Source organism: Habropoda laboriosa, unplaced genomic scaffold, assembly GCF_001263275.1.
Source record: "Habropoda laboriosa isolate 0110345459 unplaced genomic scaffold, ASM126327v1 scaffold486, whole genome shotgun sequence".
NCBI lineage: Eukaryota > Metazoa > Arthropoda > Insecta > Hymenoptera > Apidae > Habropoda > Habropoda laboriosa.
The window spans coordinates 491,685-508,486 of NW_017100724.1; the positions used below are offsets into that span (position 1 = coordinate 491,685).

The 16,802-nt window shown below is 36.3% G+C and overlaps 3 protein-coding genes across 6 annotated transcripts in view; 2 read left to right on the forward strand and 1 right to left on the reverse strand.

Annotated features, from left to right (window-relative positions):
• Positions 1–1,843, forward strand: part of LOC108577057 (eukaryotic peptide chain release factor subunit 1) — a 6,729-nt gene extending 4,886 nt beyond the window's left edge. The window contains exon 10 of the mRNA XM_017940152.1: positions 1,280–1,843. Coding sequence (XP_017795641.1) covers positions 1,280–1,362 — 83 coding nt within the window. The 3' untranslated portion in view covers positions 1,363–1,843. The remainder of the gene's footprint in view (positions 1–1,279) is intronic.
• A 2,855-nt stretch (positions 1,844–4,698) lies between these two features.
• Positions 4,699–6,834, reverse strand: LOC108577089 (protein MCM10 homolog). Its single transcript, XM_017940187.1, has one exon. It carries the CDS (start codon positions 6,829–6,831, stop codon positions 4,699–4,701), a length of 2,133 nt encoding a protein of 710 aa, XP_017795676.1. The 5' UTR covers positions 6,832–6,834.
• Positions 6,835–11,396: 4,562 nt separating this feature from the next.
• LOC108577103 (protein couch potato) overlaps positions 11,397–16,802 on the forward strand; it is a 168,523-nt gene continuing 163,117 nt past the window's right edge. For all 4 annotated transcript variants that reach the window (XM_017940202.1, XM_017940203.1, XM_017940205.1 and 1 more), the window contains exon 1: positions 11,397–11,754. In XM_017940202.1, coding sequence (XP_017795691.1) covers positions 11,692–11,754 — 63 coding nt within the window. In that variant the 5' untranslated portion in view covers positions 11,397–11,691. The remainder of the gene's footprint in view (positions 11,755–16,802) is intronic.

Sequence of the window (16,802 nt, forward strand, 5' to 3'; positions counted from 1 at the left end):
ATTGTATATGTATATGTATATTCATATAGAAATGCCTTGTTACTGCTTGTATAAAGGGATAATCACAAATGTTGCTTGCTGCATGTTATGCAATAGGCAAATGTTGATTTCATCATCACAGATAAAATATGGATAAACTTTAAAGAATATTTAAAACAAATAATATTTCTAGAAAAAAGTAGCATAATGTACATAATCTTTGATGATGAATGTAAAATGTAATTAAATAATCATTGTTTATGTAATAAATAGCTAGGCTTTATTAAATAGTCAGTGTATTTGATCAAGCATAAGTACTAATTGATGGTTTGTTTCTATTAGCTTGCATATTGGGAAAGGTATAGTAATTGCTTTTTACTAATTTAGTGAAAGGAAAAGCAGTGAAATTGATACTTTATTAAGCCCTATTATTGCACTTCTTATAATTAAACACGTTTTTTTTTTGCTTTAGAATGTTATACATCATATAAAACATTCTATTTCCTAAAATAGATTTTTCTTATTTTTCATTAGCAGTGCTACAAAGATTTAGTTATTACTGTTACATTATTAAATTTATTCCATTATGTTCTTTATTAGTAAGATTGCTAACATTTAGTAATATTGTTTAACATAAATTGTTAATTTTCATAGTATTTTTGTTAATTTACGTGGTGTGTCTTTTACTTTCTGAGTCCTAATTTTCTTATAGTCACTATTTTCATAACCATTTTAGAACTAATTGCTTCTTTTTCATTTCTAATAAATTTACAAAGTAGAACCAATTTCTTTAATTACAGTTTTGAAATTGTGGTATTCATTACATGTATAACACTCACTTGCTTTACACCAATGTTATTAATATATTTCTGTATATCATTTATACAATATTATGATAGCAATCTTTTCTCTTTTTTTTAATTGCATTGTATAATTATCAATTATTAGCAGTGTTTTTCTTAAATATCAATTGCTGTCAAATTATATCTTAATCAACTTTCATAAAATATATTTTCATTGCGCTTTAAAATTACTAAAATTTTATTGAAAAACACTGTAAACAATGTATTATGCATGATTAATAATTATTACATCAAAATTATTTGTCATCATATTTCTACAGATAATTAATTGCAAATTCTGTTTTATTAATTTGCTCATGAAACTTTTTTTCTATAGCATCATTTGTATTGTATTATTAAAATACTTCCATATTATTTCCATAAGTTCATGATAACAAAGTATATAGTATTAAACTTTTTGTGTACTAACATAGTATTTCCAAATATGTATTTTACAGGTATATTACGGTACAAAGTGGACTTTCAGAGTATGCAGTTGGATGATGTTGAAGTTGATACTTTTGATCTGGATGACTATTAAATCCGTGACTCGACAGACAGTTCTTTTAGCTTCAGAGGAAAACATAACTAAATGTTCTCCCTTGCATCATATTTCAAGAAGCACATAGAAGGACATGTTTATAAAATTTATCATATGATGCAACTCACACATCATGAAATTATTCATTAGAATTCATTCGAGCATTTCACAATCGATACACAAAGGTGAGAAGCACAACACGTGGCGCGCCGATAATCCATGTCCATGAAGAAAAAAGGCAACTCGAAGACTGTGACACTTAATTAAGCCAGCTTGATACCTGCCTATCTCACACAACATTACCTTATATTACAGTTACATTCTTTAATTATTCACATGGATTTATTTAAATAATTACACGCGTTACAGTGCTGAATATGTTTGTACAGTACACGGTTTGAGGCATCATAATTTTGTATCAAATTGATGTTTGTCATCTCGTAATGAATCTTATGATAAAAAAAAAAGAGGTATTCGAGCAGCGAACGAATGTAGCGTTATTTTTGTTCAGATACAATCATGGATAAGCTGTAATAAACTGATTATCATAAACTTGAAGTTGCGTATCGTGCATTCTATACCGACTACTAAATTCATATGAATAATGAAGAGTTCTGTACATAGACTTAAATTTTTAATGGCACTGTTGCCTTAGACATAAGTTAAGATCGCGTAATATCCCAGGAAAATAAAATCTTTCCGTCTCATCGAGTGATACACATATAAACATATAAGAGATGATTTTTCGTATCTACATTAACTTTGCTGGCTCTCGACTCTTATATTTTGTACACTCACAGTTGTATATAACAAATGCTCCGCAAGTGTATCAAGATATATCTTTTTGATTGTTACAACGGTGCACTCCATTAGTAAAGAAATATCTTGTGCAATATTTAAGTGGCAGTTATTGAAAATATTACAAAATTTATTTTAACATTATTAATTTAAATTGCTTATTCATATGATGCCTTTGTAATAAACAATAATATGTATGTATAAATGAGAAAAATGAAACGTGCAATTTTGGTGAAGTATCTTTTATGAAATGTCGCTGTATAGTAAAGAAAGGTTCGCGGATGTTGTAAATCTTTTGGTGAAAATAATGTATTGTTAATTAATAGTATAACTAGATTATTTATACTATTACGCCGTATGTGACGCAGAGCTAAAGCTTTACGAAAACTTCATCAAAATAGAACGTTCAGCAAAAGATGATCTGGCTTATGGTATGTGCACAACGAATTCCAAAACATGATGGTTTAAAGTATTGTATCTGTGTATTGTCTTCAAGGCAGTGAAATGTTAAATGTCAATTTAATATTTCTTTAAATTTTTATATGTAACATTCTTTCAATAGGAATTTAGATAATTATTTATTACTATATCGGTGCGATTATTTCTTCTGCATAGCAGAAGTTTATTTTAAGTATGCAAGTTCTAGTTCTGTAAGAATACGGAAAACGTTTGAAAGAGATTAGGAAATGCCGTGTAATCTTTAGTTGTTTTTTTTTTAATTTTTTTTGCAAGGTAAGAGGAAAACAGAGAAAGCGAGTCTGCAAAAGAACGCATAAAAGGAAAAACAGATGTCGTTCGTACATCTCATTTAAACAAATCAATGACGTACTTAGATTATGGCTTGCCTATGATCTCTTCCATAAGCATAGTTGTATAATCTGCTAACAGATTTATAATTTTTGGCAATCTTATTCTCCTGTATTGCTCTAGCAAAATACTTTTGTTCCTTCAAATGTTATTTTTTATCTAGCAAGGCAATACAAAGATGTAATCGTTATGTTTTTGCTTAATCAAACTTTTCAAAATACGGATTTAATACCTCATATTTTGTATGTATTATACGCGTAAAGTACACTCGTGCTATGCTCGTCCTAAAGATTTTAACTTGTATTCACTGAAGTGAATGCGAGAATATAGTAGAAATATGAATTCCAAGATTACATGACAAATGTTGGCCGTACCATGATACAAGTTCTATTACAAATGTTTTGTGAAGTGGTAAAGAGGGATATTGAAATAATGATTCATCATGACGAAACGATAATTTACAATAAATACAAACTATGCGGCAAAACATTTTTATTGCAAAGAAAAATGTTGCCTTAAAAGAATCGATTCTATTAATTCACCTATATAATTGTTTCTGCTTTCGAATAATTGATTTATATATGTATAACAAGTTTTATGTTTATTTTTATTATATTTCTGGTGTACATGGTGATCAATATCAATTACAATTGTACTATTATTTTCCTGTGAATAATATAGAATTTAAAACAATGCAAACTTTGTAAATTCAACAATAATGAAATATTTTCGTACGTTTCTTTAGAAAGATTAGATGTTTCTCAATCATTAAACATTATTTCCAATCTCCCTTTTTTCACATACGCATTACACAAAATTTATACACGAGAAAATTGACGTATCGTTAATATCAAAATTTAATAAGAATCTGAATAGAATAGAATATGAAGAAGTGAAAAATACAGTCTATGTTTCTCATGCAAACAAGTTGCTATTAGAACCCGAAAATGTCACAATGACATGTTTTCACAGGGCCGCTTAGAATAATAATAATAATAATAATAATACTGTTAAAAATGTTTTAAAATTGTAATGTTATCATGTGAATAATGGTGGAGATAGAATACTAATGAAATGGGAAAATAAATTTTAGCCTCTGCTCTGTGATGGTTTCACAATGGGGGATATTTCCGGGTTCCAATTATAACGTCTTTTTACATTTTTGTTAATGCTCTCCCTTTTTATACGTATACGTAGATTTTACTTATATAAAATAACAAAAGAAAATATGCTTTAAATTATCGGTGAGATATATTCGCCTATACAATGAGGTGCTGTTGAATAAAAAAAACTATCCTTTTTAATCCATTATTAAATTATAATCATATTGGTGAAAAGAGATTGGCATAACATAATAAAAAAGAACTATTCAGTGGGATGTATTTTATACCATTTTTACACCTGGTTGTATTGAAATACTTCTGCTTAGTATGTATATTTGAATGGATAGAGCTAAATGTATTTATTTCTTTAAATGCTTTTAAAATAACATTACTGTTGTAAAAACCTAAATTACATTTTTATATATATACATATGACAATTACACCATTAGGATTTTTTTATATTTGTATATTTAATACAGTACAAAAATATTGATTTTAAGGACAATAAAAACAAACAAACGGAATTATCTGTATTTATAAGATACAGTATAAAAGTTAAATACATCTAAAATTTTATAAAAAGATGTCACTCTTTTATAACATTTTAAAAATATTTATAACTTGATATTACTTGTCATCTGTCTCTGGTATCAAGAGATTAAGATTGGCATCTTTAATACTTGATCCTAGGTAAGATTCTTCGTCTCCACGTATCGATAACGCGGAGACAGAAACTTTTGTTCTTCTTTCATCCATCATTGCAGCTCTTGTCCAATTTGAACTGCTACATTTTATACAACTATGCGAAGGTATTCTGTCCAAACTTACTGTTCTGTTTCCACAATCTGCACATTTGAAGAATCTCTTTACTGCATCACTAACACGCAATGGATGCTTCTGCTCTTTGCATATTTCAGAAGCAGAAAATGATGTATATTTACACAGTAAACATTTAACAGCTTTACAGGGGACCTTATAAGTAGTTAACATTTTTTCTTCCATTCTTTCTTTCATTTCTAACTTATTGAAGTACTTTTCTTTCTCCTGCTCATAAGATTTTTCAATAAGATCTGTATGAGCAGATTTAACTTGCAACATTTCTTTAAATTTGTCAGACACAACATTTGATTTCTTTGTGTCCGGTTCATCGCTATTTTCCAATTCTCTTGGTCTTTTTTTTCCTTTTTCTAATTTCTCTTCTTTATTTAAACGTACTTTGTTAGGATTCTTAGCCTTAATTTTTCCATTTTCTTTTACCCATTTAAGCGCGTTATTTTTAGCTACATTCATTTGTTTTTTAGTTATAGGTTCTGACAAATCTATTGTTCCCCCAAGACAGCCAATACCTAAACGCGGACTTGAAGATACAGAAGAAAGCATACTTAAATTTTTCTCCCCTGAATTATTTTGATTGTTGGATTTTGACATTAATAATGTAGGTGACAGAGATATAATTTTATCATGAGAAGATGCTTGAGATAATGCAGTAGCCTTCCAGCCTCTTGATTCCCTCATTTGTTCAGAATCCTTTTTTATTTGTTGCTTTGGTGTTTCTGCTTTTGTAATTTTATCATTTGCCTTACCCAAATTTGTACAAGTTGAATTTTCCATTTTTTGGCTACCTGAAAGTAATGCTAACCGTTTAGCATCTTTTTCTTCTAATTTTTTACTTTTTACAGCAACAACACCAATAAATTCGGGCATACTATCGTAAAGTGGTTTTCGCGGTTGTTGCGGTTTATTCTTAAACATATCTATTGAAAACTTTTGTGTATTACTGAATGATTGTAATTCTGCTCTTGATGAACATTTTTTATATTCTTGTTTAATATGATACAAGCAAAATTCGCAACGGCTAATATTTACAATAGAATTACATGGTTCTCCATTCTTTTTTATTGATCTGCATTTTCCCATATCTTTAGATTTACCAAGAATCATAACTTTCTGAGGATTATCAGTGGATAATGTGGCTAGATCAGTACTATCTTTAGATTCTAAAACATTTGGATTAAGGACACCTATTACAGTTCCAATAGTAGTTTTCCAAAGAGTTTTATATGCATTACTAAACATAAAAAGACACACAGTGTTCATATTTTCAGATAAATCACTTATTTTCCATATAGCATATGAATTTCCCTTTTGAGAAGTCTTTGGAAGAGATTTATTTATCAATACTCCTGCAATTACCCAATCTTTCTCTGCTCTTTCTGAAGAAAGATGATATTTGACTTTTGATATTGTTACTGGTGTTTTATCAATCATACGTGCTTTTAGCTCAGCTGAAGATACTACTGGATTAACAATTCTTAATCCAAAAAAAGGATCACTATAAACATCTTTTAATGTAACAAGAGTATTACTAACTGATATATTTTCATTTCTATTGCTTTTTGTTGCACTAAAATTAAATGTTTTGCTACTTTCACGTGACAGTGATCTATCTTCATTTGTCTTAGGAGTTTCTTTTTTTAATAAAGATTTTATATCACGGCCATAATTAGAATATTTTTGTTCTTCAAAATAACGTCTGTCTTCATCATCTGAAGAATCCACTGTATCATCATAAACTTGGCTTTTCTTTTCTTGATTATCAGATTTATTTTCATTACTTATACTAGGTGTACTATCCAAAAAATTAAAATCTAATTCTTTTAGAGTTGTTTTTGGTGGTGATACATGACATTCTTCTGCATCACCATTAGCTAATAGATCATTTAAGATATCACCAACATCAGAGTCACTGTCATTATCCATTTTAAATACCTAAAATAAAATTATTTATTATAATAATTGTAGGAATGACTCATTTTTACAAATTGTCAAAAGCAATGTTTGATTAACCTTTGTTACTTACAATTTAAAAAAATTTGTTTACGTTTATCACAAACGAACTATTGCATTAATCACTAAACAAAACTACACATTTACAACTAACTGTCAGTCATACTAACATGGTCACATCATAAGGAAGTACCAAACCACAAATGGGCTTGCATACCCCATTTTTAGCCATTTTCCCGCCATTTCTTAACGAGTAAGCAAGCCATATTTCCATTAACGCGACAGAAAATTTCTTTTTACAATTCAGGTGATATTTTTACGTAGATGTAAATGTAATATGTCAATTAATAAATTTATTTTACATTACAATCAATAAATACTGTGTTTTAAGCAAAAAATACAAATTTGTAAATAACTCGATGTGAAAACTGGACAATATGCAAGTAACCAATAGAATAATACATTTAATAGTTACTAAGAAATAATTTAATATTTGTAAATAAAGACATTATAATTTCATAATAGTTATAATGCAAAGGTAATATTTTAATTTAAGGAATATTTCAATGAAGAAGTGAATAACTCCATGTTTTTCCGGCAGCAGATAACGACTGCAACTATTAAAGGTTACGTAGTTTCATAATTCTTGATCTCATTCGAAATGTGTTTTTTAGCTTGTACATTTAAAAGTTACATTTATTAAAAGTAAAAAAAAAAATCTCAACTTATATGTACATATATATAAATTTAGGTATCTATTATCAAGAAATCAATTTGACTTTTAAGTAACATTTCTAATTGGTTAGATCATTCAAAATTGTAACTGACTATAAACATATCGCTAGTGACAAATTAGGAGAATGTTCAAAACTCAGTGTTGTTACAGAAGTTAAAGATATTTGTAATAAACACAGGTTCGTAATAAAGAATGAAGTTTATTCATATCTCTTAACGATCTTTCTGGTGTATAGGTTGTCTTTCTAGCAATTCGTAGCGCGAAAATCGACCGGTCTTATCAAATATTTACTGTGGATGTTGCAGTCAGATTAACCGATGCCAGAATGAATTCTGCAGTACAAAAAGTACCACCGAGAGTTTCGTCTAATTGAATTTGAACACACTTTTATTCCTTTTTTAACTTTTGAAGGTGATATACGATATCGTTTATCTTATTACGTCATCGTACCGACTAATGCGTTTACGTATATTGTCGTAAATAAATCGCGAAAAATTAAAGTAGCTTATACACGTTTATAAATTCGTACAAAACTACTAAATATTTTTGTAATCTATTTTTATTCTATCGTATCGCAGAATCGTGGAATCTACGAAATGGGACAGAACTTTTTTCTAAAAACTACATAAAACCTTTTTTTAAACATGCGTGTTTTCGCATGTACGGACGATTATCGAGCGAAATAAATAGCACGGCATGCACGTTCATTTTAAATTTGCGCCGCAGTAATCATAGCATGCAAGTCATTTCATATTCTTTACGTAAACGGCCATCTGTAAGAGTAGCTGTATTTAATTGCCATTACTTGATGGTTATACTATAGAACTCAAATAAAACGTTTAACTGTGTTTGTTTCCATGTGTACGAATTGTCAGCCGGGAAAAATCGTGCAACAGTAACGTAGAAAAATTTGAAGAAAAATATTTAGCAATCAACGTTGGAAAAAAAAGAGAAAAACAATTGAAGGTAAAGTTTGTTATTTTACAATGAAATTTTGTATCTGCCATGAAAAAAAATCGTAAATGAGAATATATGTATTTCCACAGTTTTGAGTGACCGGGGAGCGTACGTATACTGTTACAGTACTTGCTGCCGTGGAACCGTCGATCGATTCGAGCAATAAGCCATCAATAAAACATTTTCTCCGCTACACCTTACAGTCTATCGAACTTACAGCACGCAACCGTATTACTTTCTATATATCCAAGGCTATAAATCCTCTCCCGCAGAGAATTTCCCATGGCCCGTTGTAAAATCGTTCCTTCTTAATTTGTAATTTTCGAGAAGTGTCCATCTTCTATATCTTCATCCCGGAGTCTTGTCCGGGGCGAGCAGTGTCCGGGGTTGGTCTATCCATTATTAAAATTCATTACGATTCGCACTTTCATCGAGGCGAATCGTCGAAGCAACCTTTCAATTACTACCCAGCCAAGGAAATTCGTTTTGAAAAGAAACGGAAGCTACCGTCGGAAAAATTTCATTTAAAGACGGCATTGTTCTTCGTAATGCTGAGATGTTGGAAAAAAGGGGGAAAAGAAACGAGAAACGAGAAGAGGGACGATCCTGGTGAAGCGTGCTTTGTATAAGTCGTCCATCTGCTTTCTAGGAGGGGGGAAGGCCCGTTTCTCGAGATCAGGTTTGAAATAATCCGCGACATGAGCACCAGTAGCATCCTCCACCTGCTAATCTCGAGGAAAGCTGCACGTTCCAAACGGCTTCCACCTGTTAGTCATGGGGAAAGCGTATGGTTACGAAGTTCTTCAAGTAGAACGGAGCAACACGCAGTGGCTCTCTCTTTTTCTCTCTCACGTATCGTTCGACACCATCTGCACCCTATGGAAAATGCAGATGTCAGTGTGAGAAAATAAATATAATTGCATTTTCGTTACGAAAATAGTTGCGTGACTATGTTGTATTTGGTCGAATTCTGTACCGGTATATTTTAACGTAACAGCACGTTTCATCTGTGATAAGCATAAAGTAGGAAAATGTGTTTCTTAGATTATTCTACGTCATAAAAAAAAAAATACTGCACTTCGCGATAAAGCAAAGTGTTAGTTTTCTAATATTTACAATTAAAAAATGGTAACGTTGTTAGAATTTTCGAAACTGGCACACTTTCGAGGACGAATACACATTTTACTGGCTCTCGTGTTTCCCTTGGTTTCGCATTCTATAACAAAGCATTCGTACCGTTAAATAGAATATTCAAGGAAGTAATAGAGTACGTGTAGAAGGGAATTGCATGCGTGCACGTATAAAAGTAACGCATACGGGAAAAGGAGTAATAAAAATTGATGTTCCATCGCAGAGCATCAATTTACAAACGATCGATTAGCCTTAGCGTATATTGTTGAATGTCGTCGCGTCGCGTTGAAACGCGCGCTCTGTTATACATACAACTATCCATAGCAACGTCTGTTGTCAACATTTCTACGAAGTAGCGTTGTTTCCTCGAATCGAAAGAAGCGCCCGACGAAGCTGGAGAATCCTTCATTTTTTTTTCCCTCTAACGAACTCGGTCATGCCTTCATTTGACAGAGCTGGATAGAGCTGAGTTTTCTCCGTCGGAATCGCCGTCAGCATCGTCAGAGAAAAAGGTAAAATAGGGAGGGCGAGTCCCCTCCAGGCGCGTGCCTTGCCCCTTGACCCCCTCATCGTACCTCGTGCGTGACCCCCACCCTTGTGTGCCACCCACTCAGCTACCCCGACCCAGTGGCCCGCGGGCCACCCCACCGCGCCCCATCCGTCAGTCTATCGGCAACCTGCGTACCAGTCGTATCGTAGTGCTTACGTAACAATATTATTATTATTCTTACTTGCCTGGCCGGTGTGTTGTTCATTTGTAAATCGCGGTCCATGTATTTTCGTTTCTTCCTCGTCGAGTTACTCGTCAAATTTTTCGCTCGGTCAATCTTAATCGGTTCGGTCGCCACGCAATTCTATCCGTACAAAGGTAAATCAACATAACACATATCATCACATCTATCTCAATTCTACTATAACAAATACCTACGCAGAGAAATATTACAAGTACACGTAACGCGAATACACACGACGAACGCACGCGCCGCGCTCGCGAAAAACGCGCTTTACGGTCTCCCGCGAATCGCCGTTACCTGCCTCTCTGTCTGCCTGCGCACGTCGTCGCGCGGATACATCCAGATCCGGATCGTCGGTCAGCGTTGTTACCGTGCTCGTCCTCTTACGGTCGCATCATCGATTGATACGCGATTAATCGGTATCGGCCGAATACATGCGTGATTTATACGATACGTGAAGACGAAGACGAAGAAGAGGAAGAAGAATAAGAATAAGAAGAGAGCGGTTGATACGTCGCATGGGCTACTACCTGCTGCCGGTAGATGAACAAGTGTCGACGAGGTACCACTGTAGAGCACGTTCTCTGGGTTCGGCCCTTCTCCACGGGCACGGTGTATCGATTGCTCTAAAATAGACGCGTGGGAACACCTGCAGGCTACATACACATTCTATCTACAGCCCTCAGACTATCTCTATCTCTCTCCCTCTGGCCCTCTCTCTCTCTTACTTTCTCTCTGCATTGGTCTTTCCTGACGCCCTTGCAGCGCGTGACAGGTGCAGCGAGAACAGTAGCAGCACCGCGCTGTCGTAGGGCTGGAGGAGGAGGAGGTGGTGGCGGTGGTGGAGGAGGCGGAGGTGCAGGCGGCGAAGAAGAAACGTAACAGGAAGCGGAAGAAGCGAAACGACGAAAAGGGAGAGAGAGAGAGAGGATAAAAACGGAAGAAAGTACAACATATATATACATATATATCCACACACACACACACACGTACGTACGACGGTACGTAAGCGCGCGCGCGCGCTCAGTAAAGGAAAGGAAAGGAACGAGGAGGGAAAGGTGGAGAAGGAGGAAGGAGGCGATACGCCTGGTTTTCTCGCGAGAAAAGGGTTATTTCCAGTGATACGTCCTGGAGGCGCCTGTCGTCTTCGCCGGTACAACCATAACGCCGCCCGCTTTAAAACGCCCGAGACGGGATACGGTGGACTCATCGCCGCCACCCGCTCGAACCGCAGCCCCCGGAAATCCCGGACCATCCAGCAAACTCGCTTGCATCATGGACGCACCGCTCTCCCAGAGTATGGACTCCGTCAACACGGTGGCCACCGGTGAAGACGAGGTACGTGCACTAACTACCATACATTGTTTCGTTAACGACGCGCCTGTGCATTACGCACGATCCTCTCTCTCTCTCTCTCTCCCTGTCTCTCTCTTTCTCCCTGTGTACGACGTGCCACCGATCGCTTCCTCGTTTTCACCCTTCTCCCTTTCTCTCGTTCGTCGCGGCGAGATCGCGCGCCTACACACATTTCTACCAAGCATCCGACATACTTCCTTCCTTCCTTCCTTCCCATCAACTTACGGTTACCCTCCGTCCCACTCCCACGCTCGCCATATTTGCTCGTTTCTCTCGCGCCCTCTCCGTATACTTCTCACTCTCTCTCTCTTCCTCTTCCTTCCCCGTTTTCTTCTTCCTCCCTCTCTCTCTTGCTCTCCTATATCTATCTCTCTTATACTTTCCATCGCCTACTTGCCTCTTCCGTCCATCGTTATTCTCTCTCTCTCTCTCTCTCTCTCTCTCTCTCTCTCTCTCTCTCTCTCTCTCTTTCTTTTTTCTCTTTTCACGGGTTGCTCGTCACGAGACGCGCAGGCGCTCTGTATGCGCGAACTTTACGTCCACCGTACTGCTGATGCACGTATACACATCATACACTTGCACATGTACGTACACGTACACGCGTACGGGTTGCTCGTCACGAGACGCGCAGGCGCTCTGTATGCGCGAACTTTACGTGCACCGTACTGCTGATGCACGTATACACATCATACACTTGCACATGTACGTACACGTACACGCGTGTCCCGTGTAAGCATGTGTATAGAAAGTGGTACTCTGTAGCTTAGAACGTGTGTACATGAGTAGGTAGAGAGAAGGCGGGAATTCGATCGTGCGCCACAACACACAGTGTGTGTGCCGCAGGTGACTCGTTTCCATCGTCCGCTCGATCGGACGGTTGGCTGGCTGGCTAGGCTGGTTAGCAGGACGGCTTCCTTCCTCACAGCCGAGCACCTGAGAGAGTGACGCGCCACGCCAGACCACGCTTGTTATTGATTTTTCCGCAACACGAGAGCCGCGGAGGGCCCGCTATACGCTCTGTGTCACATCATATGCTGCTGGATTACGCCTCGCCACACGACACACGCATTATCAGACGTTACACACGTAACGGCGACCGCGCGAACCTTCCTACTACTGGAGTCATACGAGTGACACGTATATGTACGTTGGAATTATCTCCGCGTCCGCTACTCGTTATACGGAACAGTTAAATCTCCCTCTAATGCGATCTCTGCTCGCGTTCTCTTCTGATATACACAACGCTCGATCATTCAACCCAGCGGTTATTAGCTGCTGGCACCTGTCTCGCGAATTCTCGATTAACTTTCACGAGAGACCCGTTGCCCTCTCTGCTGTCCCCATGCTCGTCTGTCTAGCGTGGCTTTTACTCGAGACCCGTTCTTTGATCAAGCGTGTGCACCTTCGAGGAGAGCATATTGATTACGATCCACGCGTTTGATCAACACGATGACGTGCGAAGTTTGGACAAGGCACTCGAAGAAAATTAATATATAAACCGATATTCTTCAGATTTTATTTTCCATCGTATATTATTGTGCGACGACCTCTTTCGAGCTCTATAGTACACCGTATTCCACTTGAACTGTCTTTACGTCGTTCTAACCTCACTTTTTCATACGATTCTTTTTTTTTACTTTCGAAGAATAAAACGGATTCTCTACCCACAATAGGACTGTGGATCAAAGGTAATTCATTATTCAACGCAGAATTTCCCTTACCTTCTCTACGTATATACCAGCGATGAATAAAAAACTTCATCATGAACTTTTTTTTTTGCCCGTACAGTTTTCATTCGAGTGTTCTATTTAGGGGTCGATTATACCGTACAGAAGCGTTAGAAACTCGAGTTTCAAAGTGAATCGCATGTTATTAATCCCGCGGGGGGATCGTTGCACAATGCCATGAAATATCGCGATACTTATTTTCGTCCAAGAACAACATTCGCAGAATTATTCCTGGCGGTTTGTTTCCTCGCGCTTCCAAACCGTTGTGTCCCTGGTAAACCGGTCGATAATTTATTTTCCCTCCTCTGTGCATCTCGACTTGGTCACGTTCTCGTACACAGAAATCTCTCTCGATCTCTCTCCTCTCTCTCTGGATCGTGCAGATCGCGGTCTATCCAGCCATGGAGAAAATCGCGATTTTCTCGCCGGACCGGCTTCTTCGGATGGTTTGTCATCCAGATCAGGAAGAGTGATCTATCGAACGGGAACCGACGGACTCGCGAGTGCAGGAAACCTGGGCCGTCGTTTTGCTCGATCTCCTTTTACGACCCCTTTCCGCGCGCGTGTTCTTCCGCATTGCCAGCGAGCAGGAACATCGTGGCTTGATTAGACGGTAATCGATGAAGATCGATTGCTCGTTGGATCGGTTAGTGTTTGGATATGTGGATACGTTGTTAGCGTGATCGATGTTATCCTTTGTAATTAGATCTTAATGGGAGATAACGGTGATTAACCGTATTTAGCAGTGTTTTAGTTTAACGCGTCGAATGAATGGCGAGTTTATAGGTTAGGTTGGCGTGGAAAATTGTTTCAAGTGGCGTGTATAGGGTAATCAGTGATTAATAATATTTAAGAGTGTTTTAATTGAATATTTAGCACAGCAGGGATAATATACTAGTAAGGTGGTAAATTGTTTAAATTGACGGATAGAGTAAACAGCGAATAACAAACATTTAGAAGTGTTCTGAATTTAATATTTGGTATATGGGAAGAGATGGAAATATTCCTTGAGGTGGTGAATTATTTAAATTTGTGCATAGAGTACACAGTGATTAAGATTGTTGAGAGAAGTGTTCTACTTTAATAGTTTACACGAACGAGAGTATGTTTACAGTGAGATATTGTTAGGTTATGGTGCTTCTACGTTTCATTATCGTGTTTAGAAGCATTTATTTGGAAAATAGTTAACGGAGAATTTAGTGCAAATTAGATATTTACCGTATCTGACGGTACAACAGTAATGCAATTTTCTTCTTTTTTTTTGTTTTTTAAAGCGTACAATTTAAACACATTTAACGCGATAATATCGCAGGCGTGGAAGATAGATTTTTTAAAGATTATATATACTGGAGATTTGCAGAATGACGTTGGGTAAAATTTCCTGCTCGGGGTAGAAAATTACACGTGCATGAAAATTAAGCTTGCGTTTTTACTCGTACACCAGCGTTTAAATATTAAATCACAAAAGTGGTCGGAATCAGGACCATTCTGAAACCGCAACAATGTGCCGCAGTTTACGTACAATTATCTCGAACAAATAAATTGACCTTTTTGCATCTTTCCACTTCAATTTTTTCGCGATATAATATAACGATTAGGAATACGGAAAGAATGTGCTAAAGAACCAGTACTTTCTACTATTTAAACTATTTGATTCGCGATAACGTATAGAAAAGGAACGTAAATTACATGCTTTATACGTAATCAATTTTAATAATTGCTTTACTTACAGTTGCATAATGTTCGACGCGAATTTCTTTCGTAATACAGTGTATAAAAATGAATTCTACCTTCTTCAATATTTTAACCATAATTCTAATAATTTCACAATTACCAAAATCATTATTTTGTGTAATTAAAATTTACTCTAAAATACTCAGTACACTTAATTTAATCTTACCTTCATATATACCTCTAAGATACCACCGAAAACGTCATAATCATTAATCCTCCGGGGTTAACCCATGTGGGGTTAATTTACCCTGAACATTATCCATCTACAAATTCGTTATTTGACTAAAAATGCACTTTAAAATGGTGTTTCTTCCTTTTTGCAACGGCAGATCCAAATAAAACAAAAATTCATTTAGTGTTAAAATCCCTGGGGTTAAATTAACCCAACATGGTTCGAGGAGGGTTAATAATTATTTTGTGTAATTAAAATTTACTCAAAAATATTCAGTATACTTAATTCAATCTTACATTCATGTATCTATAAATTCCACCAAAAACCTCACAATCATTAACCCTTTGGGGTTAATTTACCCTGAAAATTATTCATCTACAAATACATAATTTGACTAAAATTGCACTGTCAAATAGTGTTTCTTCGTTTTTGCAATGACAGATCGAAATAAAACAAAAATTTATTCAGTGTTAAAACCGCTGAGGTTAATTTAACCCCACGTAGTTGAAAAAATGTTAATATCATCATATTTCATATCATACCTACAAATCTAATTCCAAAATGCGCAACTCTTCATTTAATCCCTTTCTGCATCTAAAAAAGAAAAGAAAAGGACCAAAACTGTCCCAACCATCGAGGCAAATCATCGATAACACCGCGCAGCATTTCACTCGTCTGTCCAACATCGCGAAAACTGCGTTCCCCGTGTTTACGTTTCCCCATTCACCGCGGCCAGCGGAATAAGCCGCGTTATAAAAATTATACACTCTCAACCCCGGGACGCTGAGTTCCCGTAATTAAAATTTAGCCAGTGATCTTGAGATAAAAAGCGTGTACCGGTACAGCGCTTTTTTCCCCCCTTTTATTCCGTTTTTCTCTCTGTTTTTTTTTTTTTCGGGGGGGGGGGAGAGGGGGGGGGGAAAAAAAAAAATTTTTCCCTCTGTTCCTCAGTGTCGGTTGGCTACTTCTCCTGCGTTTTGTCCCTCTTCTGTTGCTCGCTCGCTCGCCTGTTCGAGGGAAAAGTACAAATGGGGGAAAATTTAATTCTCGCTACGCCGTGGATAAAAACGTATTTGTTGCGTGATGAGTCCACAACGCGCTGTTGTAACGAGGAAACGCTTTTACATTTCCCACGACTATTCCGCGGTGAAATCCGCAAAATGGCCTCTCCGCCTTTGCCCAATTTTTCGCCCTACAGCGAAACAAGTAGCGGGTAGAACGCCACAGTAGGATTTCGAAGCCAGGCGTGTGTTTCAACGAGAATGAGCAAAATTCGAGGGGGGAAAAAATAGTTGATTAAGTTGGTTGAGATAACAAGCATCGAGATTTACTGCGGATGTTTGAAATTTTTCTTTCTTCTTCTATTTTTCTCTCGTTTCTCGTTTCTTCGTCGCGCG